At 44.0% G+C, this 26,031-nt stretch overlaps 3 protein-coding genes across 5 annotated transcripts in view; 1 reads left to right on the top strand and 2 right to left on the bottom strand.

Annotated features, from left to right (window-relative positions):
* The window catches only part of LOC144155158 (palmitoyltransferase ZDHHC3), a 38,595-nt gene extending 26,322 nt beyond the window's left edge, over positions 1 to 12,273 (bottom strand). For 2 of the 3 annotated variants that reach the window (XM_077686437.1, XM_077686438.1), the window contains exons 1-2: positions 11,050 to 12,273; positions 4,231 to 4,555 (exon numbers count right to left, since the gene is read on the bottom strand). In XM_077686437.1, the coding sequence (XP_077542563.1) occupies positions 4,231 to 4,555; positions 11,050 to 11,069 (345 nt within the window). In that variant the 5' untranslated portion in view covers positions 11,070 to 12,273. Of the gene's footprint in view, positions 1 to 4,230; positions 4,556 to 7,782; positions 7,817 to 11,049 lie in introns of all 3 variants that reach the window. The other variant, XM_077686439.1, reaches the window with a different exon arrangement.
* A 141-nt stretch (positions 12,274 to 12,414) lies between these two features.
* Cdk2 (Cyclin-dependent kinase 2) lies at positions 12,415 to 14,304 on the bottom strand. The gene has a single exon (XM_077686440.1). It carries the CDS (start codon positions 14,169 to 14,171, stop codon positions 13,257 to 13,259), a length of 915 nt encoding a protein of 304 aa, XP_077542566.1. The 5' UTR covers positions 14,172 to 14,304; the 3' UTR covers positions 12,415 to 13,256.
* A 195-nt stretch (positions 14,305 to 14,499) lies between these two features.
* Positions 14,500 to 26,031, top strand: part of Pig-o (phosphatidylinositol glycan anchor biosynthesis class O) — a 43,910-nt gene continuing 32,378 nt past the window's right edge. Inside the window, exons 1-5 of the mRNA XM_077686436.1 lie at positions 14,500 to 15,349; positions 16,646 to 16,821; positions 23,086 to 23,254; positions 24,342 to 24,524; positions 24,900 to 25,079. Of these exons, the coding sequence (XP_077542562.1) occupies positions 14,768 to 15,349; positions 16,646 to 16,821; positions 23,086 to 23,254; positions 24,342 to 24,524; positions 24,900 to 25,079 (1,290 nt within the window). The 5' untranslated portion in view covers positions 14,500 to 14,767. The remainder of the gene's footprint in view (positions 15,350 to 16,645; positions 16,822 to 23,085; positions 23,255 to 24,341; positions 24,525 to 24,899; positions 25,080 to 26,031) is intronic.

Below are 26,031 nucleotides of genomic sequence, written 5' to 3'. Positions count from 1 at the left end.
GGACAAAAAAGCGCTCGCAGATGTGTGGTCGTACTGCTCACCGCTGTGCTTGTGCACCCAGCGCAAAAAGTGCTTTCCACAGTCTTATTTTACACAGTGTGATAAAAGTTTCGGTTTATTTCAATTCCTTAGTACCTATATTAACTTTGCTGAGTCTCCTCCCTCCTTTAAATAGCCTTAGGTTTTTCTACTAGCGTACCAGTCAGTGAGGTGTCGCATGTGCGCTTGTGTGGAATGACTTCAACTTGCAGCTTGATACAGTCTACAAACAAACAAACTAAAGGCACATTCTTCCTGGCACAAACGCGCTGTGGCTTAGTTTCAAATGAGCGAATGAAATGCGACGACCAGCCGGCCGCTGGCTGGGCCGACTGGTTCTGTCGCCAGGTTGGCAAGCCCTGCAGTAGTGCAGTCAAGCCAAGCCATCTTGTTTTGGCGTCATGCAAAATGCCGTAGGAAATCGGCAAGGAGGATGCAGAGAGGAGGACATCATTTTCGAACTGATTTTTCTACTGAATAAATTCGTGTAAAAGCAGTGAGAGTGGTCGAAACATGGGCCAGAGAATTCAGACTACAATTTGTGCTAGTAACCCCGTATTGTTTACAAATCACATCAACGTCCCTCTAACAAAAACGATTTCACAACATGACAAAGGAGGAGAAAGTGCAATGGGAATGAGCCTGCACATCTTATGTCAGTTGTGCAGACTCTGATAGTACCCTTGTCACTGGATGGTTACACAGTAGCCTGATAACAGATATCTGTTATAAAAAATAAAGCACAAGAAAGCAGGCTGCTCAGCATATCTCACTAATTTGCTTTCAACAAGTACTTACAACTTCACCAGAAATGAGAAGAGCGTAGCCAGGGGCAGTCCCGTAGCACCCTAGTACAGGTTGTCACGTCTAAATTTCTTGCGATTCCAGTTAAACTTGGTTTAAAACAACACTAAAACACCCACCGAGATGATTAAAAATTTGTGTGAATAGCCCGTTTAAATTGGATCTCCAATTTAAACGGGCATGACTGAATGAAATTCTGCATGATACAAAGGACAAAACAGGAGGGTGGGGAAGAGTGATTCTGCATTGAGTTGCTCAAAGTTGTAGCACAAATTGAGCACTAACTATTCAAAGCCAACTGATTGCATTCACTGTGGGCATAATGTAAAGCATTTCCGTTCAACTATGGGAGGGGGACCTACGTGATCCCCCTCAGACTTCTCCTCACTCATGCAAGAACTAGGGCCTACAATAATCTCCATCTCACTCCTCCCATGCCACATGTATCACCAACACCACCACACTGAAAAAAACTGCAAGAGCTGCAGGTGTTACATGTTTCCAGTCAACAAACAAAAGCCACACCAAAATGCTGGTGACTACTTCGTACGACACCACCCCCCAACAATTTGATGTCCTATTTGTTAATTCTATCCCTGATCACTTCTTGACGTCACAAAGCAAATGTCTAATGAAAGGAAACATACAATTTCAGGCACTCTGAAAACAGCAAAATTTGCCTAATAATACCGAAACCAAAGAGCTCACGGTGCCTCAAAAACTGGCCCGACTTTGTTCATTTTCACACGGGTCTAGAAATGAACATGGTGTTGTCAGACAGTAACGTGACCAGGAATAACATGACTAAATATCTGAAAATGTCATTCTCACTCACGTGTAGCAGAAATAACCATATAAAAGAGAAAAGGAAGGTAAAATGAACAAAAAACAGTACAAATTATTATTTTTTTTTCAAAGACTATACCAGACTGGAAATTGCCATCAGAAGATTTAGTACCTGCCATTACTGATAACTCAACCAATTAGTCTGTGAAAAGTCAGTGTTGATTGTTGATAAATCTATCTACTGTCACTAACATCTTGTGCTATATACGCAGAAGGAATATATAAGCTCAAACAGCACTGATCAGGTGTTGAGATTCGAACCCATGAACACCAAGCAAGAAATAGACATCATGGCCACTGCACTACTCCCCTTGAGTGTTCAACAGTGATGCGCTGCAGATTTATGGTTTTTGGCTTCCAGCTTTTCATTGCCATTTTTTTGTTTCTGTAAATATGTTCCAGATTATTATACCTCAGTTATAAGGCATGGTACAGTGGAGAGCTCCAGGGTAATTTGGGCTGCCTCGGATTGTTTGACAGGACATCACTCTCAAATAGTGCAAGTTTCGTGATTTTATGCCATCACAGAAAATTTGTTAAAAGAGCAATGCAATACATTTTCAGCTGCCAAATTTCAAGCACATCCATTCCTTGTGGCTCGCAGAGATTGGTACAAAAACAATGGTCAAGATCAAAGAAGAAATAAAAAAGTCGTTTCCTTTTTAAAAAAAATTGTAAAATACAAGCAAATAAGGCACACACTACAGTAAAATACCACTTGAACAAACATCCTCTTAACGAACTATTCAGTTGTACGAGCTTTTTTAAATCACCCACTGAACAGCCGTTGAACGCAATGCGAACTCCCTTCAGTTTAACGAAATTTAGGGCAGTGCACTTCTCAGTTCTACGAACATATTCCATAGCACCATCCTATGTCTCCATTAATGAGAGCACTGAACCCAGTGGCTGGAAGGAATTTTTGGAAAGCGGGTGCACAGACAGCCCTTTCTAAGAACTATGCCCCCTGTGGCTCTTAGGTTGAGACATGCGCCACGCTGACTGCAGAAGAGATTGCGGTGAGCGTTCTACCTCAGGAAGAAGAGGAGGAGGAAGAATCAACACTTGACGAGGAAGCATAAAAAATTTCAACTAGAGAAGCATTGATGCGCTTGGAGAAACTAAAGTAATTTGCTGCCCAGCAGACTATTGTGCCGCAGAAGGTTCATGAGAGCTTGGACACAGTGATTCAAGTCATGATTACTGCAGTCCTAATTATTGCACAGGTGTAGCAAAAGATTACTGCATCCTACAAAAGGGGCTAAATAGTGAATGTCCGCTTGCAAATGAGCAGAATGACACACAAATGGGTTGAAATATTATTTGAACACTGACGTTTCTTTTAGCTCGTGGGAAGAAGCTGCAACTTACTTATTTCAGTTCAGTGAACTTTCACTTCAAAAAACTTTTCCCTGAGGTCACTTGAGGTTCCCTGAAGTGAAGTTTCACTGTACTCACTAGCCCACCTGCCAAACATTGGCAATTGCTGGAGAACCCCGTGATCAGTTGGGCTTGCAATGTCTAGACCATTTTGTTTACCGAACAAATTTACATTATAATTTATTTGTTTTTCTTAGCTGAAAATTACCATTCTGAGTGGTATCTTCATGGCAGTTCCTGCTGATAAAACAAGTTCAGAATAGCCTTGAACCACCTACAGCGTGGATTCTCATTTGCTTGCATTGAAACGTGTGTGCCTCTGCTGGCCATAAATGCCAAACGATGCTGCTCCTAGTGCCACTGAGTATAGCATGCATTTGAAAACACCTGTGAGCTGCGGATGTCCCCACAGCTTAGGTGCTTAGCTTTGGGAATCGGCCAACATTGGCCACAATGGCACCCTGATAACTACGACCTCAAGTGGAAAGGAGAGGCTTCTACGGTCTGTCCACCATGGACTCGGCATTCCCAAGTGTGACTGTTCACACTGTACTCAATCAGACAAGTGCTTGTTTCTGTTTCTTTTTATTTGAGGCCACTAATTCATTCGATTCCATTTATAAATTCCACACTTGAAAGCTTTTTAATTGAGGATCAGCCTCTATAATTATTTTTGTGTAAATCTTCACCAGATGTAAAGAGCAAATGTAGAGCCTGAAAAGTACCAGATAAAAAAAATGTTACAGCGCTCCTTCACAGGTGGCACTTGGATCACTAGAGAAGGGAATACCTGCAAAGAGGATGGCACCTAAATTCTGCAGAGTGGACAAACATTTTTATAGCAAAGGTCAGTACTTCTTTTAACATACTGATATTTCTGTCTGTAGATAGTCAGTGTCTGAGGATGTGTGTGCCCGCTGCTAGCATGCACAGGGTAAGCAGTGACAAAAAGCTAGCAGAACATGGTCACTGTGAATGAAAACACCCATGAAGATTGATGGATGCCACAGGGTAACGTCATAACTCTATGATACAAGCTCTATACTTACACAAGCTTGAAAGCTAGGCATATGGAGAGAACAAAAGGCTTCTGAGTAATGCCGCCGTAATGGCACAAAGGCGAAGCCAGCTGTATGGCCGGCGAAACGTGATGGGGCTCACCGGGTCTGTGACCATGGTGCGGACGTGCGAGAAGACGGCCAGAAAGGCGAGCAGTTCAAAGAGCACCAGGTGGAAGGCGCCATAGTAAGTGTGCAATGCGGGCAGGAGGATGACGCCCACCACCACATACTGGGCGTACAACACCAGCAGCCACGTCATGAGGGCGCAGATAATGCCGCAGATGTCCCGCACAAACCAGAAGCGCCGGCCGCAGCAGCGCATCCGCTCGTCTGTTGAGGGCGACATGCCGCCCTGCTGCTGCTGCTGCATGGCGACCGGCAGCACCGGCCCCGCCTGGGCCACCCGATGGCTGCGCCGCAACGGACTGCACACCCGCAGGGGAAGGGGGCAAGGGGGAGAGCCTCGCTCATCATCCGACTTCCACCACACGCACCCACAGCAACTCGGGAAAAACTAAACAGCAATAGCATTTCCAGTTATTGCGATGCTGCCCAAGGGTGTTCCAAATGTGACCCCTGTCGCACTGCATCTACCCTCCCCCATCTAAAAGAAAAGCCGAAGGAGGGGACAATGAGTGCTTTGCTCCTGCCTCCACCTCTCCCTCCACAACCTACACACACAGTGGATAGAGGCACTAAGAAATATCTGCTTTTTTTGTGACATGGGGTCATCTGTCCACCTCTATGCATGCCATCACTTTTATAACAACTTGAGTATTGCCAAGAGAGCATATAAGAGGTTATCATAACCCTGGGGGCATTAGAACTTCATCATTATTTCAAAAAGAATATATTCTTCACTACGTGCAACACATAAAATTCAGGTGTTAATACTTTAATCACTGTTAACGGGAAGCTGACCATCCAGGCTTTTTGTACTATGAAAGCCCTCTGGCAGATACGACGTGGAAGTGTGGCAAGGTTATATTGAAGAGAGTAAACTGCCGGGGTAGTTAGTTCATAACGTACTTGAAGCGGAACCAACGAAAAGGGCACAAGAAGAGATGGCACCCATACACACCACTGGTGTGTGCGTCCTTTCCACTGGCTTCATTTAAAGGCTATACTGCCATCACACACATCATGTAGTCAAGATGTTAGTCACTTGCATGGAATGCAAGTGCAGTTAGTTTCCTGCGGGGCCTTAAGCTGCTCTGATAGTGTACCTATTAACCGGAATAAAAAGAGCACCCGATGGAAAGAAATATTATTAACACAATGCGTACAAATGTGTGATCCGCATCTTTTGAAAGTACTAGCAGACCATGACACCCACGATTTTTCCAGGCTTTTCCCAAAGGTGTCATCGCATAAAGCAACTACCCAAGCACAAATACGGTGCAGTGTCAGCTAAAGCTACCTTTCCAGCTTCAAGGGGAAAGAGTTGCTGTACTTGCTAAAAATCATGGTTCTGATATTTTTATACCGCTCTGTGGACAAAAAATATATTAATGCACATTCAGCATCACATATTGATGGCTTTACAACTCAAACCTGCTGATTTTACTGTTAACGTATACACAGGGATTATAAAATAACACAAATAAGATAGCCCAACCTGGACCACAGCCAGACAATATTCGTCATGTTTGGCTCAGAGGCTAAGGCTGCCGACAGAAGCTCACTGAGCCAATCCTACGGCCACCCTGGCAGTATTATTGTAGTTAGGGGAAAAAATACAAAAATGCCTCTGCAAGAAGGTTTCGATTAATCTGAAGCCTTCCAATGCAGTATGCCTCGTAGGACAGATTTTATTAGCAAGTAAAGCTTCAATTTTTTCAATCTGCAATGAATCGCAAATAGACTTCAGTTGAATCTGCAGTGCCTTGCTTTTGCAGCACTTGAGAGTTGCGTGTACTTTATGAGAGTACTATACTCAGTTTAATACATAGCGCACAGCCCTGCCAAGGCTGGAGAGTGTATATGGGCACTTCCTGCGACGACAAAAGTCAAGAACAAGTCCGCCCAAAGCAATACACTTACTTGCAAATACAGTGAATTCAACTATTATAATTAGGATTTTGCTAGCGTTATTCAAACAGACAAAGTTTACGTATGTGTGCTGCTAAAATATTTGATAGTATTTTTCTTTCCGTGTTTTTTACAAGAGGGCATCAGAGATGGTTACATGTGTCCAAGCGAAATGCTGTGAGATGAGCGCATCTGAACTTTGAGCACACAACGTGAACTCCTGCCTTTTCTTTCAGCCATGTACATTACATAATGTGTCTATGATTATTTTATTTGCTTACCTTTATTATTGTTTTAAAAAAAATTCTTTCCATAAAAAGATCCCAGGCTGCGTTTTGAGCCTTTGTCCTTCAGACGTATGCTATTTCCCGGTGCTCGCATCTGAGCCATAACGCAATGCAGAGTGATACAATTTATCTATTTTCTGATGCAAACTACTTGCAAAGCTTCCACTGAGCTGCACGCTACATATGAAATGGAGTATAGATCTCCCACAGTTAAAATATGTTATTATACAGTTAATATGCTTTTACATAGTTAAAATATGTTATTATACAGTTACAGTTATTATAGTTAAAATATGTTAAATGCCTTGTGTCATTCGGCCCTGAATGGTACTACAACTTTTTATGGAGCTGGGCATATTCAATCAACAAAAACTGAAAAGCAGAGCTTTCAATAGTGGTGGGACAATAAAACTTAGTACAACTGAGGAAGGAACAAGGCTGAAGTGAATTTAACAGCAACAACACTTGATAAAATCCACTGAAAACAATAAAAATGATTTAGAAATGGTTTAGTTTTCAATCTTTTTCCTAAAGAGGTTACAAAAAAAAAAAAAAGCAGGTGAATTCTGCTTATTTGACGATGACAGGGAAACAAAATTTTGCAGACTTAACAAGGATCAAAGATGCTAAAGTCCAAATATGCAGTTACAAGCTCGATAGGAGGATGAAACTCGGACAGTTTGACTAAAAAAACAGTTAGCTGAGGCAGAATTTATACAACTACACAGTATGAGTTCAAGAGACTTTTGGCAAATTAAATGTCCATGTCGTAAAGCACCATCTTGAAAGACTTTTTCTTTCAAATAAATTTTTAGTTTTTGGACAATTTATTGCAGACAAAAAACAGATGTCTACTTCTGCGCTCCTTTTTTTTGTTTTCCGACTTTCTTACATTGTCCTAGTATCAAAAATTGTAATAAACTACCAATATTGCCATCTTTTCAAATAAAAATAGTTACCAGCCTCTGAAGTCAAAGGCAATGACAATGTGGAAGACAGTAGCACAACACAAGTTTACTTCTGGCCTGTTAATAGCTATTGTTATTCAGGATAGGTAGAATACTCAAAATTTTGCAGCAGTGCCTATATAACACTTAAATGAATTTTTTTTTCCCTGAAACTAGCTTTAAAGTTTTGGTTTTCTGTGTTTGTGAAACTGTTTAGGATGCTCATTCACATCTAGGACACTTGGTGTATTGCAAAGCCATATTATCACTTAATACTCTTCATTCACCAATGTCTTCTAGTAAACAGATTCAGCCATGTGATACATAAAACCCGTTCTCATGCTACAGCCCGAGTTTAAGAAGGGAGAACGGGAAAGTGAGGCTTACGTGCTCTTACGTGTTCACTGATGGCCAACACGACCTACAATGCAAGGGTGTTTTAAACACGGTCACACAAGAAAAAAATATGTTACAAGGTGAGCGGAAAAAAAAAAAAGGACATCAGAGTTTTCAATGTTTGTGCAATTCCTGGAGTGCTCTGATACGCGAAAAACACTTAAGCATTCATGTGACTGCAGGTGCATCTCCATTGTTCTACCACAGTGAAACCTTTTGAAGTTTGAGCTCCAAAGAGCTCACTCCCCTGCTATGGTTGATGGCTTGGCCTCGAGCCAGACCATCGATTCCACAACAATGAAGGCCAAGGAAATGTATCGCCAATGTGCAACATTTAATCTCTTCTGCATTAAAGGGGCCATGCAGACAAAATGCAAGTTTAGTTCATTCGAAAGATTGCCTCGTTAGAATCACACTGACACCACTTTTAACGTACACTTCACCCAAATAAGCTATATAATTAGAAAAAAGGAAATAGCCATGCGACCCACTAGCTCATTTCCCACAACAGAACCTATGATATCATATGCCCAGCTGTGCAATTGGCTGAGGCTGGCAAAAGCAAACGCGAATTAGGCAGAGCTTCTAAGCTTGCCGAACGAGCTATTTGCGCCTAAACGTAATGCATACCCATTTTACAGCAGTGAGAATGGTGCGGTAAACAGCAAAAGTTACGAAAATACACGTAAACATAGAAGTACCGATGCGCACTGCTGTTGCTACTGGGCGCACTACACTTATTTTAGCTACACAGCAGTCCGCCGCTTTGGAGTTGTCTTGCACGACACTGGCTGATTGGGGTAAGCAACGTCTTACGTGACCCTCTTTGTCGAGCATACTCCATGTTTCACGGAACGATTACTTTCTACCGTAACAAAAACAAGCCAAGTAAAAATACGGTCAGAAACAAAGCAATAGCGTACAACGGTCCGCAGCTTCGTATGACAGCGCCATCTGAGAGGGCTGACGGTAAGCAAGGCTGCAGAGCCTAATGACACACTGGAAGTTCGTTTGTATACCCGCCCCTGTAACTTCGCAGCAGACATCACGAAAACACACGATTTGGCGGGAGAATCAAGATGATTAATTTCTCAGTGAATACGGCATCATTTGCTGCCGGACAAGTGCTGGGAGCACTATAAAACACGAAATCTTTTGAATAAAACAAGCTTGTATTTTGTCTGTGTGGCCCCTTTAAGCAATTTGAATATATAGTGTCACAGAAAATTGTTCATGGAACTGATCAAAAATGCAGCTTCTGTCGCCAACCAAGAAAATAAGCCTAAAGAGCAATCTGTACCAGAATTCTACGAGACGTGCGCGAGCGCCTGCTTGGGCGAGTCGGTATGACATGATGGTTCTGGAAAGTGTGAAGAGAAAAAAGAAGACGACAACCCAAGGGCTTTGTGTCGTCGTCTTCTTTTTACCTTCTGTTTATGGTTCGCGCTTTCCAGAACCATGACTTTGAGACGGGTCAGGTGTAGTGTAATTCAAATAACTTTTTTAGAACATATTTACATTCGAGATCCTGAGCAGGTCGCAATTTGGACCGCAAAAGTTACACGCACGCGCAAAATGGTTGGAAATATATGCACTGCTATTCCACTGATACTGAAGTAAATGCTCAACAAAATCAACAGATGTAACACAAAAAGGGAATAAGCTAGATGCATGTACAGGCAGCCCCAAAATAAAACAAACCAAGAGAGCAGTGCGCGAAAACTATCGGTGTGACATCTTCCGGCCCAGCGCCTGCTGTCAAGATAGCCGAGTGTGGCTGAGTGCACATGCAGGTCCTTCGCTAGTCAGTGAGTGCATGTCAATTTCGATTGCAGCGCCTCGTTCTTCTCGACTGTGGTGCCGGCGGCACTTTGCACGGCACACCGAGCGAGCGGCATGATTGTTTGCAGCGGCCGGCAGCCAGCAAAATGTGTGGAAGCCATGTCATAATGATTTGGGTTCAACTTTGAGATAACATGTGCATCAGGAGCTCGGTTATTATCATTTTGTTGGTTGAATGTTGGACCAAGTCGACAATAACGCTTCATGCGTTACTGAATGGCGGCCGATCCGTATGCGACGAACAGCTAATATCAAGCAGTCCTGCGCCGCTTCTCTGAATTTCAATATTTGTTTTCGAGTAACAATGTACATCTACATAATTACAATGAATATAAAAAGGTATTAACTTTGCCAACTATGCGTTTTTGTGCAGATATTAGGCGTCGCAGACTTGGTACAGGGCACTCAGCAATAAAATGCTTACGCATTACAACAGCGCCTGACAAACAGGGTTATTACACGGCTTCAGTGCATGCTGCAAAGGCCACGCATGCGCACAGGGCTATCTCGACAGAAGGCGCTAGGCCGGGAGCTGCCACCCTGGTAGCTTTAGCGCACGGCTCGCTTGGTCCGTTTTATTTTGCGGCCGCCTGTACTAAAGAAAAATGCAGTACGCCCTCAACATATGCACTAAGCAGAAGCACAACGGTAAATTCACGTTAAAAGCAACTGCATATACGGCTATTAAACGCGTAACCGGAATCACGCGCCACAACTTACGGAGCAAACAAAAATTAATCAGATATATAAAAAAATGACACTATTTTTGCCATATCGACCGGTGCGAGCGGCGCGCGTTATCATCGTAATCAGCGTAGGCATGCAGGAAAGAGATTCTATGTTTTACGAACGCTGAACATTTCATTGACAGTGCGCAGCAGAAAGCAGATATACAGATTTTAAGATACAACTTTATTCAATTATGCTAAAGTTGACAATGCACACACCATAAAGCCAAACAAACAAACAAAAAACGCGTTCACTATGACAACGTCGCCGTATGGTATTGATACAATAGCTTTAAAACCATACTCAGTGGTGCGTGATGGTCAAGCAGGTGTGATTTATAACACAGCTAACCTGTTAGCATTCTACTGTTCGTCTGTTATGCTAAAAATCAGAAGTGGTAGGCACGGGAAAACCCGCATCTTTACAGCGGATTTCGGTCAAGTGTGCATAACTTTCGGGCCAATGACCACGTCCGCACAAGCTCAAAACTGCACAATTTTGAGTTTTTATATATTCTATGTGCACCAATTCGATGAAGCCCCATCCTACAGACGAAATTATGCTCTATAAAGGAACCCTTCTATGGGAGACCGATTGCGGAAACTAGTCTGCGTGAAGCTGCGCCCTGCTTCCTCACGGCGAGTATTACACGCGTGTATGAATATGGAGAAATTTTGTGATACGTACCAATCTAGTCGCATTGCCATACCATTATTTCACACCGTCGCACTAGGATCTGTCCAGGAAAGTCGAAATTGTCAAAAAAAAACCGAGGCTCACAAACAAACATGCACAAATTGTCTCTAGTTGTTTCAGCCGGGCCTCCCATTACTCCAATCAAATACAAAACCAAAACAAGCTTTACACTAAAGTTTATTTAACCGCATGGCTGTCTGCAAACTAAAATAGAAAGAAAAATAACCAACTTTTGTTTTAAAATTACTTGCAAAGGTAAGAGTTGTTATGGCAACCACCTTGTAAACGCTCTGGCACAGCTGTTACATGGCCGACTTTTAAACTTCCCGCCCGATTTAAACGTTCTTTCTCGGCGACGAACCTTCGAGCGAATGCAGAGCCACACAAAGCGCGGGAACACTTCTACGCCAATGTCCTCGACTATCTGTTTTTGTTATTACATGTTTGCAAAAAAAGTCTGCGCCCTTCCACTCTGTGAAGGATGACCAGCGAAGCCGGGCGCAGTCCAAGGAGTTCACGAAACATGTTTGTAATTTGCGATTGAGCATACTTCCGCGAGACAGAGAAGGAAAAAAAATTAAGGATGCCTCAGGCCAGGTCCACTAAAAAGTTTTATTCTAGCGGACAAGCATGGGGTTGTCTGTTTACTGTGAACTACGTAATCAAGAAAAGTAAATGAAACTCGGCGTTGTGGCTAGTCGTCACATAATTTGTTTCGGGATAGTTTTGATTCAACAAGAGTTACAGCCGTTTTCTGTAACCATGCATTCTCCGTAGATGATAATTGTGCAACATTAACTTCACTGTAAACGAACTCATTACCACAGGTACATGAAACTCGGCATAATGAGTCATCTTAGCAGCTAATTGTCATATAATTTCAGTGATTTTTTTAACTACATTAGATTGAGAGCTACAGAGCATTCACCCCAAAGTTTGCTTTGCCGCAAGATTCAAAATTTGTTGAGGCAACTCAGTCCGCGGACGCAAAACTTTCCAGAAACTAGCCGTAGACAGCTTCGCTGTAATACTCGCAGACTAAAAATTGTGACGAAGAAGTATTCAATTTCTCCTACGGTGATAACGTGTGCGTGCAAAAGTGATCGCTCCCACCGAGAGCCACGGCTGTCTGACCAGCACTGGCTGCTGGCGAGCATTCCAAGCACCCAACTCTTGAGGGACCCGCATTATGGGGTCTAGTCCCGCTAGACTCGACAAGGCGAATAAATTACCGGCCAACATGCGCTGAGGACAAATTAACTGATAATCTGGTTCCAAAGTTATGGCTGTGGCCGGTACATTTCAAGGCCCAGAACAGCAGACACAGCAGATGCCATGTGCGCGTCACTCTGGCAATACTCATTGATGGCAGTTTATTTCAAAAAAAAAAAAAATGTCATGCATATATACGTATATACAAGTACAATCTCGAACGCTGCATACAAAAGGCAGCATGTGGCACCCCTTTCTTTTTTCAGTGCCTAGTGAAACTTTATATAAAAATATGTCACAGGATTAAAAGTTGCAATAAGCAAACACTCGCAAGCTGCAGACAAACTGCAGCATGCGGTAATGATCACTTTTATTTTTCGGTGGCACGTAAAAACTGGATACAAAAATATTTCACATGGCCTGGCACTTTGGTAACAAACTATCGCGCACACTGCGGACAAAATGCAGGTGCAGAGCCCAGCACTTCTTTTTTTCTTTTTCGTGGCTTTTAAAACTATTCAAATATCGATGATCTTGAGCTAGCTTGCGTTTGTAAAAGATGCCGCTAAAAGGCACTGCACGTTATATATAAAGAAAAGGAATGCATTTGAAACGTTCTTGCCCTCAAAGGTGTTCGGCAAAAATTCTGCAACTTCGCTCTGTGCGTATATAAATAAAGGCATTGCTCCGAAAGTATATTTTATAAAAACAACTTAGCTACACGAGAATTAAAAACCACGTGATCAATTTAGGCCAGTATGCCCCAAACTGAAACATGGTGGCGCGTACACTATGTGCCGATTCGGGTGTAGCATTGCTTACACTTATACAAAAACCAGCTGACCGACTTGACAACACACACACATACACAAAGAGCTGGGAGGAGGGAGATGGTGTACACTAGCAAAAGGATGGAGTTAAAGGAGAGGGCGGAAAAAGTGGCACCGAGATCCCATGAAGCTGAAAAGGGCGCCAAGCAGGGGGCATCACATGCACTGAGGCCGCTGAATGGTCACGTCGCGGAAATAGCGGTGGCTCAGCGCATTTTTGGCAGGCAATCGGTCCTCTGGGTTGGCCAGGAGCAGCTTCAGGATGAGGTCTTCCCCGTCGGAATCCAGGCCCGTGACTATCTTGACCAGCGACTGCGGCTCCCAGCGCGGGAAAGATGCTTTGTAGTCCGGCAGGTGGGTCACGCCGGGCCAAGTCGTTTCGTCGGGCGTCCCGATGGTTCGGAAGATGCGGAAGAGTTGGTCGATTTCGGAGTCGCCCGCGAAAAGCGCCCTGAGCATGAGCATTTCGGCGAAAATGCAGCCAATGCTCCAGACATCGACCGAAGTCGTGTAGAAGCGCGCACCCAGCAGAATCTCGGGCGCCCGGTACCAAAGGGTGACCACTTCGTGCGTGTAGGTGCGCAGTGGGATCCCGAAGGCCCGCGCAAGGCCGAAGTCGGCCAGCTTTATGTTCCCTTCCACGTCGATCAGCAGGTTCTGCGGCTTGAGGTCCCTGTGCAGGATGCGGTGCGAGTGGCAGTAGGCGATGCCTTGCAACAGCTGCCACAGGTAGCTCTTCACAAGCTTCACAGCCAGCGGGGTCTTGCATGACGCCGCTTTGTCCATGTGCTTCTTGAGGTCTTCCGTCATGTACTCGAACACAAGGTACAGTTTTTTGTCGTCGGGAAGAACATCGAGAAGACGAACAACGTTAGGATGCCGCAGTTCCTTCAGGAGCGATATTTCTCGTATCGCAGTGCTCGGTACACCCTCGGTTTCGTTCTCGAGCCGGATTTTTTTCAGGGCGATGAACTGTCCAGTGTCTTTGTCCCGAGCCTTATACACAACACCGTAGGTTCCCTCACCGATCTTCTCGATTTTCTGAAACTTTTCATTGAATCCGTTTTCCATGAAGACTTGAGCACAGAAACCGAATCACAAGGCCTGGCCGGACCGAATGCAAAGCATGGAGAGCGGGAGAGTTTCGCGCGAAACTGCCGGCAATGGTCAATGTACCTTGCTTTGCCAACCCAAATACGCTAAAGTCTTTTGAAGTAAGGGCTGATTTGGCATTTAGTCAGGTGCATTCCGCTTTTTAAACTCACTAAAAAACGTCTTTGCACAGTGTATGCTTTCATATTTATGTGTTTTATGTGTCTTGAACGAATATTTAAGCAAAATAATGATTGTGAGCGACAGTGAACGACATGTTTAAAAGGGAAGCCAATCCAAAGCTGCGACCACTAAGGGGCTGTCGCGCTGGGCAGTTGGTTTGAATGGTTTCAGAATACTGACGTGCCCATGGTAATTCCTTTCTCTTCATTGCGTCGTAGTAACCCAGTGGCCGGTTCAAAGTGTGCCGTGAGGACAGCCGTGTCAACATACCTGACAGACTGCTCTTGAGAACAGACACTGTGGTGTGCCCCCCGCCCCGGCTGCGAAGGATCGCCCGTATGCCCTTCACCTTCCGAACGCTCCTTGCGGTCGTAGGCAGTGATTGAAGAGCTATGTACCGCTCTGTGGCGTTGACTATTGCCCTAGGAATTGCCGTGTGTGGCGTGTGCTTGTTTTGTTGTGGTTTCTTGCTGCAAAGGCAGGCCATCGAAGAACGTAGTGAGTGTTCTGACAAATCGAACTTCTACCGCTCTACTGACGAGTCCCTGCGCAGTCTTCACTGCTGGTATCCAGCGAAGTTTAAGAAAGCAGTCATTATACTCATTGATGCCCTGAAGTTTGAGTTTACTCTCTACGGGCCGCCTTGGGACGAGAATGAACACTATCGGAATAAGATGCCCGTTTTCTCCGAGTTGTTCGCTCAAACTGGCGGCGAACAGACTGCCTTGCTCAAGTTTCTTGCGGACGCCCCGACCACTACAGTGCAGAGGCTCAAGGCTTTGATGACCGGAGGGCTGCCGACATTTATTGATGCTGGAACAAATTTTTATCAGACAGAAGTGCGGGAAGACAATCTCGTCAACCAAATGTTCAGGATGGGTAAGAAAGCGGTCTTCATGGGCGACGATGCTTGGGTCAACCTTTTCCCTGGCAAGTTCACACGAGCGTTCGCATACCCCTCGTTTGTAGTTAAGGTAAGATTCCGCGCGCATTGCACAATGCATTAATTCTCTACTGTTCATGAAACTAAGCCCTGTTTTCGCAAATGACAAAGCCGAAGCTGTAAATTATGATTTACAACTTGGACACGCCCGGAAACTGCGTTATGGTGAATGCGACACTGAAGAATGTTATGCTTTGTGTTAATTTTCACTGACACAGAACCGTGCATGAGCTACTTTGCCTGGATAGTCTATTCCTTTTAGTGCTGCATTCATTTGAATTCATCTTTGGGCGTATCCTGCATTGTTACGCTCCCAAATTAATATTTGTGCGCCCTCTTTTGCATACAGAGAATTTATGTTAAAGAACGTCTGCATGTGAAAAGTGCGGCTGACATGAAGCGTTGCAGTACCATCCAACAGAAGTGTTCCAAATGTGACACTTTTTTTCAGCATCCGAGTGAACGTGGCAGGTCCATTGTGTCAAGCCAGCGTAAATTTGTTGCTCATCACACTTGCATTTACAATAGTAAGAAAAGGCATGATGATTTTCTCAACAAGTTCCTCTACTACGATATCCTTGCTTTTTTTTTTCCAACTTACTGTTCGAAGTACGGCCCATCGAGGCTCCTATTCTGCATTCGAGTGCACTTGCCATGCATCTACTGGGCACTGTCATATATACTACCTAGAGCAATAGTTGACTCCAAGGTGTTTCCTGGCCGCTAGTTTTTTTTTTTTTTTTGTTCGTGTTAAAATGCCAAGCTAGTAAAATTGTTAAGTTCCCGTTGCTTCATGAAGGGCTTGTGTCGCCTTATGTTTGGGTAATTTAGACTTTCTTAATTTAGTTTGTTATATTTGACTAATTAGGCAGGGTCTGACAAGCCACCAAGTTGATGCTGGCCAGTAGCAGCCAAAATAGCAACTCGAACTTCTGGTTCCCTTGCATGTGAATGCCATATTGCACTTATGGACACAGCAATTCTTTTTTTCTATTGGAAAGCAATAATTTTTCAGAGTAACAGTTCCAAAAAGGCGTAAAGGCATTAAACCCCTCTCTTAAAATGCACTCAAGCAGCTTGACTGCATTGCTACTTCGTTGAAGGTGTCTACTTGGGATCTTGCCTATCATAATTTCTATCTATCATAATTTAATCTTTCTCACAATGAAAGGAACTAACAAAGTGTTTGCATTTGATGGCAATGTAACAAAGCCTACTTAATTACTGCTCAAGAAATTAAAAAAGAAAAACAACATTTAAAGGACTTTGGCACAAGGAGTGCTGTGTAAATTTTTACTTGTAAGTGGGTGTGTTCTCTGAATTTCAGGATCTGCACACAGTCGACAATGGAGTTCTGGAGCACCTTTATCCTGAGCTGGACAGTGAGGGCTCGTGGGATGTTCTGGTGGCTCACTTTCTTGGCGTGGACCACTGTGGCCATTGGCTGGGGCGGAATCACCCTGCCATGGCCGCTAAGCTCAAGCAGCTTGACCAGGTCATAAGGTGGGCAACAGGACAGACATAATAATGGTGCCTTTACTGTTGGGTTACTTGAAGCATCATTTCCCCCCTTCAAAATTAGTCTAGTGAAAATTATCGTCTACAAGGTTTAAGAAGCATTACCTTTCTAACTTTTGTGTAGTTGCGACACTGCTTGAATTTATCCTTGGCTGGAAGTTTCACAAGAAGGATTTCACTGATAGTCTTAATTTTCTTTACAGCTGAGTTATGATTTTAAGGTTATTAGGCAACAAAATTTTTTATCTGTATCAAAGTGTGAAAGGTTAAGGACATAGATAAAACATCTCAACACCAAATTGTATTCTACTGATGAGGTAGACAAAAAAACATGAATTTGCAGCATTAGGTGAGCTAGGATTTCTGGTTCATGGGTATTGTTGGTTAGGACCGGTGAGCTGTCATTCCTATACTAAGTAAATCCCAGTCAGAAGTCAAGTTTCATGTTTAAAATGCAGTGGCATGTTAACATTACCTTTTCACTGCCATTACCATATTTACATTCTTCCACCAGGGCCAGTCAGTCTAGAAATAAGTCATGTTTCAACCTAATGGACAACTATAGTGAATAGTATTAAAATTTCATTAAAGAATGCTTCAAGGAAAACAAATAATTTTTACATTTTTGGGAAATGACACTTACATACTTGTATTCTTAATACGTATCCCACTCACTGTGTGGTGTCTCAGTGGCGAAGGCATTGCACTGCTGAGCACTAGGTTGTAGGCTTGATTCCTGGCAATAGCAGCTGTTTTCCTCATGGAGGTTAAAAACAGAAACAGCCGTGTTTTGAATTTTCTGTGCTCTTTGAAGACCCCAGGTGGTCTAGATTGATCCGTAACTGTCCACTACAGCACACCTCATTGCCCAGGTGTGTAGGTTGTATTCACTGGCGTGGCACGCATGCAGGCAACCATGTGTGTGCGCTGTCACTGGTTACGTTGGGCTCTGCAAGGTGGCAACACTTGTTTGTGCTAAGCACACGACGTGTGTTTGATGTTCCAAACTGTCCCCCACCAAACACAAAGTAAGGCCTTGACTCCAGTGTGAGCGCAGTTAATAATATATCTGTTGACACCACCGCCGAGAATCGGGTTGAAACAGGGCAGACGACACACACGCCGGTAGTGTTTGTTTTTTTTTTCACAGTGGCACAAGCCGCGTCATGTTTGTGCTGAAACAGCACAGACAAGCTGTTCCCAGTGTTGCCAAGCAAAGAAATTGACCGCTAAACTTTTCAGTGAATACCCCAACCTGTACTTTTTGATTTCATATGGATTTTTCCCACTACCTTTGAATGCTCGGCCCCACATTATAAACAAGCGTGTTTATGTCTGAAGAGTATGAAAAGCCTGTATGGGTATGGATGAGAACTCTGAAAAGAGTAAACAGATGTAATTTTTTCTGTTACTATCAACAATTAATCCCTCTTTTAGTGCTTGAAACAGTGTGCCCAACCATTGTTAACGGGAGCATGAACAGAGTGATGACAGACGAGAAACACTAACTGAATAGACAGTGCTGGTGTTTTTCAAGCAGAACTTGTCGGTAAATTTGGAGTAATTTTGATGAAAGCAATGAAAGGACAAGCACATGGTAACACAGGACAACTCCATACCTTCAACTAACTTTTATCACACAGTCCACCGCACACATAACTACAGTGGTGCTCAAGGTGTCAACGAGTTCTTTGCACCTGCATCGTTGTGCCTGTAATTCTCGTCCATCCTTGTCTTTTTGCACTGTAGTAAAAAATGAACTCGCCTAATATTATCCAGTGAACGCCCACTAAAACTACAAGGGTAACGAGTAAAATACGGGATAGGGGAACTTTAGGGTCTCATGCCACGATTTGCAAAAAGGTGGCGTCACTTTGGCACATAAGCAGTACATCCCCATTTACTACCTCACCTGCTGTCACTAAATAACATTTGACCTGGGCCTTCTCGAAAGTTTCACTTCTACTTTGCCCTCATCTTGCCAACCAAACCGGACAAGTATCTTCTATTCTGTTCGAACTACGACTAACAGTGGTGTTCACGGATGGGTCATCAGGGCTTTTTCCGAAGGGCTTAACGAACATTTACTTGAAAGGAACTTCCCAGACTTTCAAAGGCGTTGAAATTCAATTTTTAAAGGAGCCATGAAGAGAAAACACAAGTTTGGTTCATTCAAAAGATTTCCTCGTTAGAATCATACTGACACCAGTTTTAACGTAAACTTCGCTCAAATAACCTACATCATTAGGAAAAAAGGGAATGGCCATGCGACCCACTAGCTCATTTCCCGCAACAGAACCTATGATGTCATACCAGACAGCACTGCGATTGGTGGAAGGCAGCAAAAGTGAACGCAAATTAGGCAGAGCTTATAAGCTTGCTGAACGAGCTATTTCCGCTTACATTTAGACCACATTCTTTTTAAATCCCAAAGAATGGTGGGACAAACAGTGGAAGTTACAAAAGCACACGTAAACGTAGAAGTACCGATGCGTACTGCTGTTGGTACTGCGCGCACTATGCTTGGTTTAGCTGCACAGGACTGCGGCTTTGGGGTTGTTTCAAACGACATTGGCCGATTGACGCAAGCAACGATGTCTTACGTGACCGTATTTGTCGATCGAGCACCATTTTTCACGAAACGATTGTCTCCATGAACAAAACAAGCCAGGTGCAAATACGTTCACAAACAAACCAAAGGCAGAAAACGGCTTGCCACAGTGTGGTGGTGCCATCTAGGTCCACTAACGGTAAACACGGCCCTCTGATGTCATTGCAGACCACAAAAAGCACGATTTAGCGGGAAAATCAAAATTTTAACTTACATTAATTAATTTTTCAGTGAAGAAAGCATCATTTGCATTCGGACAAGCGCTGGGGGCACTATAAAACACGAAACCTTTCGAATAACACAAACTTGTGTTTTGTCTTCATGGCTCCTTTAAATTATGATATGGTCGGAGTTAGTATTAACATAAAAATTTTGCCCCAAAATGGGGGGGGGGGGTCAGGCATTATTTTGGGAGAGGGCCTTCTCTCGGGACATTATAGTATACCAACTTGCACGGCTCTAAGTATTAATCCGACCAGACTTTTTCCTCGGCAATTTCCACTATCCGTGCACTGTTATAAAAAGTAATCGCTCCTTCGGAATTATTTTACCTCCACTCGAAATCAATATGATGACCCTTATGAAGGCATACTTGTGTCATGTTACCCTTTCTCCTTTCTGCGGTTGTCAGCGGACAAGCTCCTCCTCCCAAGATCAGAAGGGACACTTCCGTGATGGAAGGGCTGGGTTTGCTCCCATCAGTGCACAGCCTAGTTGCTCGCACTGTTTAATTAAGAACTGAACATTTTTATGTTGGAACTGTTCTTTTATTATTTTCTCGATCCTGAATTCGTTTCATTCTGCAGTTTCCACAATCTTCGCACCTTTATAGGGCGCTGCCTCTTTTCTACAGTATTCCCTGCTCCACTCTATATTAGTTTGCATCCATCATTGCACACTTCAGTTGCTAACAATACACGAGTTTGTAATGCTTCAAACGCCCCTTGCCTGGTGCTTGGTGCTTTTCATTGTGCAGTATTCTTATTCACTTCTCCTTAGTCGATGGTAGTGTTCTGCAATCGTATCTCACCCACTCAGCATCATCTTTAAGGTACCGTGAAGATGGCCTGCTGCATTGCTTTACTCAAGACGCCGTCATGGCAGAATAACCAATGTATCGAGTTTTGTCACTAACCAACCGCTCTTGATTAGGCTAGATAATTGGGAAAGACGACAGAGTGGTAATGGCTTGGAGCATTTACCCACTCTTGCCAAATGAAATCCCAGGATGACATCACTGGGCAGCCTCTGTGGATTGGCTGATGCCATTGAAAGCAAACATGAACATGCATGTATTTTCTCGTTGAAGTGTTGAGAGATCAGGTGGGCTCAAGTTGTCCGCTTTTAGCCAAATATAAACCTAAGCTTAAAGTTCATGGTCTGATGCAAGTAAGAAACTCATGGCCACGTCACTGCACAGGTGAAATGCCCCATTCGGTTTTGCTAAATTAAATGGTGTGACAGTCCAATTTGCAGTACTTGCCGGAATACATCCATTACAATGTAGGCAAGTGCATGATAACAACTTTTGGTACATCATAAGGTTTATTTAGGAAGCAGGTTATTTCGAGCCGGTCTTTTTAAATTAAATTGCTTCTAATAGAAGCATTGTTTCCCTATGAACAAAACTGTAGGGATATTTGAACTGCCCCATCTTTCAAATAATACAAAGTGGTATGTTAGAGTTTATAGCCCACTGATGGAGGCATTCTTTGCCCAAGCCACACCAGTGTGTAATTTCTGAGAAGGCTTCCTTCATTTCGCCTCAAAATTGCTGGAAGTGCGCTAAGAACTGCCAATCTTGCAGTGCTGAAAGCAGTCCTTGCACAGTCTCCAATGCTGTTCACTTTGTAGTATGAGAAATCTGCACATTTAGAGAGATGTGCGTTATTTACCATGGAAGCATAAAGGCTGAGTGTGATGTGTCAGTGCACAAAGTCAAAGTTCAATTCCCGTCCACAGTAGCTAAATCTTTTTGGGAAGCAGAGGTGAAATGAAATTCCAAAGTGCTATAAAATTTTAGCTCAAGTTAAAGAATTCCAGGTGGCTCAATTGATCCATTCCTTTCCTGTGTGGTGTATCTCGGGTGCTAGGTTGAACACTTTCCCCTTCCTTTGCTTCTTTTTTTTGCTGCGTGTAGCCATTGTGACTGCATGTCTCTGTCCATCTGTGTCCTTTTTCCACACTCTTTCCTCCCACAGTTAAATACCTGCTCCCCCATGGGATAATCTGCGAAAACATTTTCAGCATTACACAGACTTGTTTATTATATTGGCGGAAAGGAATGGCATTTTGAATGTGCTGCGTGCACTTGCATAAGAGCTGTGCCCATGTGAGCAATGCCCTCCCCTTTTCCCTCAGTCAACGCCCGCAAGTTTAGAAGGGCAAAGGTACCGTCAAAATCTACGCCATGGAAAGGCAGTAGTCCTGCTGCTGTTGAAAATGAAAGTAGCTGCTGCGCACCTTCACCCTAGCTGCTGGCTCACTTTCTGCTGCCTTAGTGCAGAGGCGCAGTGCAAGGTGAGCTCTCCCTCGACCTTGGCGCAATGCGTGCATTGGCCACTGGTCCTTGCGGCTCTGCGCACTCACGCCACAGTGTGTTCAAACCGTATGCATAGCGTGCACATTGGCAGGTTTTCCTCTGTGATCGAGTGTGGTACCACTTTCAGTTTGCAGCCAAGTCCACTATGTTCAAAAGTGGCAGCAGTGCATTTAGGTTGCGCTCCAAGCTAGCATGGCTGTGATCTTTGAGCTGTTCAGAAGCAGTAGGACTGCCGCAGGTAAAAGGTGCTACCCGCCCGGCTTTGAAGCAGTAGGAAGTGGCAGGAGCAACTAAGGTGATACTGTGCAGGATTCTGAATTTTCAGGTGTGTAGTTGGAGGAACGTAGGGCAGCTCTGAAAGGCAAAAACATAATTCATTGAGGATTATAAATAAAGGCATTTGCACGTTGTTTCAGGGGTCATGAATCTGTGGCAGTGATAGAAAGGGGTAACTCAGGTCTACCTATCACCGTCGTCCATTATTTTGTGGGAAAATCCTCACCCTATCCAGATCATTAAAAAAAAGAGCTGTTTTACAAGCTCGTGTTCATTTGTGTACCCACCTGCTGTGTGTCACCTGCCCAAATTTCTTAACATAATTTGCTCACACAAGCAGGAATAGAGGGAAAAAGGAGGAGCAACATTATTTGCAGATGCAAACAGGAATGGCGGGAAAGAGAGAAAAGCAGCACTCAGCTTTTTTTTTTTTCTTGCATTTCTAACTTATAAGAGAGGGGGGGTCTGGGAGAGACCTTTGTCTTGCAGTGGACGCATGTAGGCTAATGGTGATGGTGAAAGAAAATCGACGAGACGTTGCATTTTTCTGAGCAGGATATTGAAGCAGTGCTGGACGCACTACAAAACGAATCTGTGAGGAAATTTATACTGGCTTTCATTCTGAGGCTCCAACGTAGACGCACACTCGTGCATGCACAAACACACTTGTGTATAGCAGTACCTCCATATTTTTAAATTGCTGGAGCAGGTAAAAGTAAAAAGTACATTTGTAGCAGTAAATCAGTAGAAAATATGGCAATCTTTGTAGTGCTCAGTCCTTCCAGTACCTTCCCCCCCCATGTCTGTTGCTACTTTGCAGGTTAGTGGCGTCAAAGCTCAGGGAGGACACTTTGCTGGTGGTGATGAGTGACCATGGAATGACCATTGACGGAGACCACGGTGGAGAGACAGAAGATGAAGTGGAAGCAGTCCTTTTCCTGCATGCAAAGAAGCCGTTTCTTTCAGCAGAGAGCAACATGACTGCCATGGTATGAGCCCAACGTCAACATTACTCTGGGATGCGAGTGTGATATTCTTTTCCCTTATCTGTAGCTCTCTGTAATAGCACTTGCCAAGGCCAGTCGGCGTTATGGAGAGCATGCCGTCCAGAAGAGACTCAAGGACTTATTGGTGTGGCTGAATTGAAGGGGCCATGATGACAAAATACAAGTTTGGTTCATTCAAAAGTTTGCCTTGTTGGAATAACACTCATGCCACAGTTAGCACAGACCTCACTCAGATAAGCTACATTTTGATGAGAAAAACAGAGAATAGGCAGACTAGTTTCCAGCTACTTTCCCACACTAGAATTATGACACATTACAGTATGCTTGTGCAATTAGCTGAGGCCTCAAATCAAGCATAAATAGGGATTATAAACTTGCAAAACAAGCTGTTTACACTTGAAAATTTAGTGCATATTCTTTTATAGCAATAAGAAGGGTGGTGTAAACAATAGAAGTTTCATACAAATGTGTAAACACGTATGTAGCCGATCATACGAAACTACCGCTGACTGATGCTGCGGAACCCCATTGTCTTGCAGAAAATTTTCTGACATGACATCGGCCAAATGGCACAAACAACACTTCCACTTGTGTGACCCTGTGGGTCGATCCATGCCCAGTGTTTCACAAAACGGTTCCTATGAAAAATACGGCACGTACAGGTCCAATCAAAAGTAAGCGTCGCAAGGGGGAGCGGTGGCACAGGCACTGCTGTGCCACCTGGGAAGGGTGATGGTAACCAACCGGTGCATTGGTTACCTCAGTTTCAATTCCTGTTGGATTGTAGCACTTGGATGCTACATGGAGTCAGCATACTAACTGTCCCTTCTAACATCATTGCTGACGTCATGAAACGTGATGCAGCAGCAGAATGCAAATTTTGTCATTAAATTTCTCTGTGAATAAAGCCTTGTTTGCTGCTGGACAAGCACTGGGGATACTATAAAATACCAAATACTTTGAATAAAACAAAGTTGTAGTCCTCATGGCCCCTGTATGGTCTAGTCTGCACTTTAGGGCTCCTCTGTGCATTCGTTGCCATCCCTATAGCCGTACTATTTCATTTCAGGAGCACAGAAGGAGTTTTCCAACTGTGGCCCAGGTGGACTTGGTTCCCACCCTAGCGCTACTCCTGGACCTGCCCATTCCATACTCCAGCCTAGGCTCCCTGATCCCCGAAGCTTTTCCTGGCCTTACAGCAAAGCATGCTAAGCCACAAGAGCTGTTGCCCCTCTGGCTCAATGTGCAGCAGGTATGTCAGCCGCCTTTAGGACCACAGGCACCACGATGCTGAGCCACTTTTTATATACTGGTGCTACCTCTGTTTTTTAACAATGGAGGGCAAACTTGCAGCCGACTTTTATTAATATTGCATCAGCCCATGCTGATAGAATTTTCAGTGCACTTCAAAGCAGCATTTTTCACACCATGCGGCTTTTGTTAACTGTAACACCTTGTAACCACTGCACCTTGGACAGCTGCAGTGAGCTGCTTACAACAAAATTGGGTTGCCCTCGGGATCGGGTGGAATCAAGCTACCCCCCCAAGAAATGGGAGTAGTCGAGGCTTTATTTTGGCCCAGCAGTTTGGTGTTTAGTGAGCAACATGAGTGTTGTCGACTGCCCAGGTGGCCAGGTACTTGGGCCAGGTTCCAAACTCCCCCCTGCATCCTGAGCAACGGCTGCAGGAGCTGCGCCAGCTGTGGGACCAGTGTCTGGACAACCCGCCCAGTGCAGAGGCAGCCACCAAGGCATTCGTCAACGGCTCTTTGGTGTTCCTCAAAGATGCCCGTCACGCTGCCCATGAGGCAAGAGTTCTGTTCCACATATGGGTCTCTTTGTAGGCCAATTTTGTGCTTACCAATACCTCTCTACTAATGTGAAATCATCACATGCCCCTTGAGGCAAAAAACCCACAGTTACGAGCAGCGGGTGGCACCAAAAACCAAGGCACGGTTTTTTAATTAAACAAGAAAAAAAAACATGGGAAAAGAGGGGAATTGCACGCAGGGACATGCGGTAAAAGGCAAGTGACCTAAGCACCTCTCTACACCGGCTTTATGTGTAACACAGCTTTAGAGATACTTTAAATATGAACGAAAGGACGTCAAGAGGAGAAAAATTCTCGAGACACTTGCCTGAGTCTGCTCACGCGCTTTGAATTCGAAACCATTATGGCTTTCCTGGCGACCCTTTACGGATACATCACTTGTGCATCATGCTGGTTCCAGAAAGCTACCACAATACATATTTGTAGCTTCTTTGTACGAAGTTCCACTTGGTCTGTGGTCTGTTTACCAATGAAGACGAAAGGAAAGCAGAGAAAGGGCTCACACGTGATGTAGCAGTAAAGAAGTCGTTGGTAAGTATCATCTGGGGAAATTGTAATCCTTTGGCATTCGAAGCATGTAGGCCACACACCTTCAGTGACGGTCTGCGAGTTTTTTGCACCTGACTTGTTCATTGAACAGTTATTAAGGATGACAATCGAGGCTCACACACAATAGTATAATTACAAAACTTTCGCTATGAAGTAAGCTCACTCAGGTTTTACTCAGAAGAAACACACTTGGCCTCTAGGCCAATCATGCCTCGACTAAAACGATGGCAGCAGGGGTGTCACAGCTGTGGCAGCATATTTAGCTCTCCAATTTTTGCGCTGTCTTTTGCTGAGCCTTGTATTCTGCACGAAATGTAGAGTTTTGCTAAGTCATAGTTCTTGCTAACTCACAAACCATTCATAGTGCTGTATGAACGCTG

Source organism: Haemaphysalis longicornis, unplaced genomic scaffold, assembly GCF_048455015.1.
Source record: "Haemaphysalis longicornis isolate Haplotype H1 unplaced genomic scaffold, Haemaphysalis longicornis Haplotype H1 scaffold_1, whole genome shotgun sequence".
In the NCBI taxonomy this organism is placed as follows: Eukaryota; Metazoa; Arthropoda; class Arachnida; order Ixodida; family Ixodidae; genus Haemaphysalis; species Haemaphysalis longicornis.
This window is presented reverse-complemented; position numbering and strand designations above follow the sequence as displayed.

Excerpts from the sequence above, each read along its gene's own strand:
- Cdk2 (XM_077686440.1), bottom strand. The coding sequence starts at position 14,171 with ATGGAAAACGGATTCAATGAAAAGTTTCAGAAAATCGAGAAGATCGGT.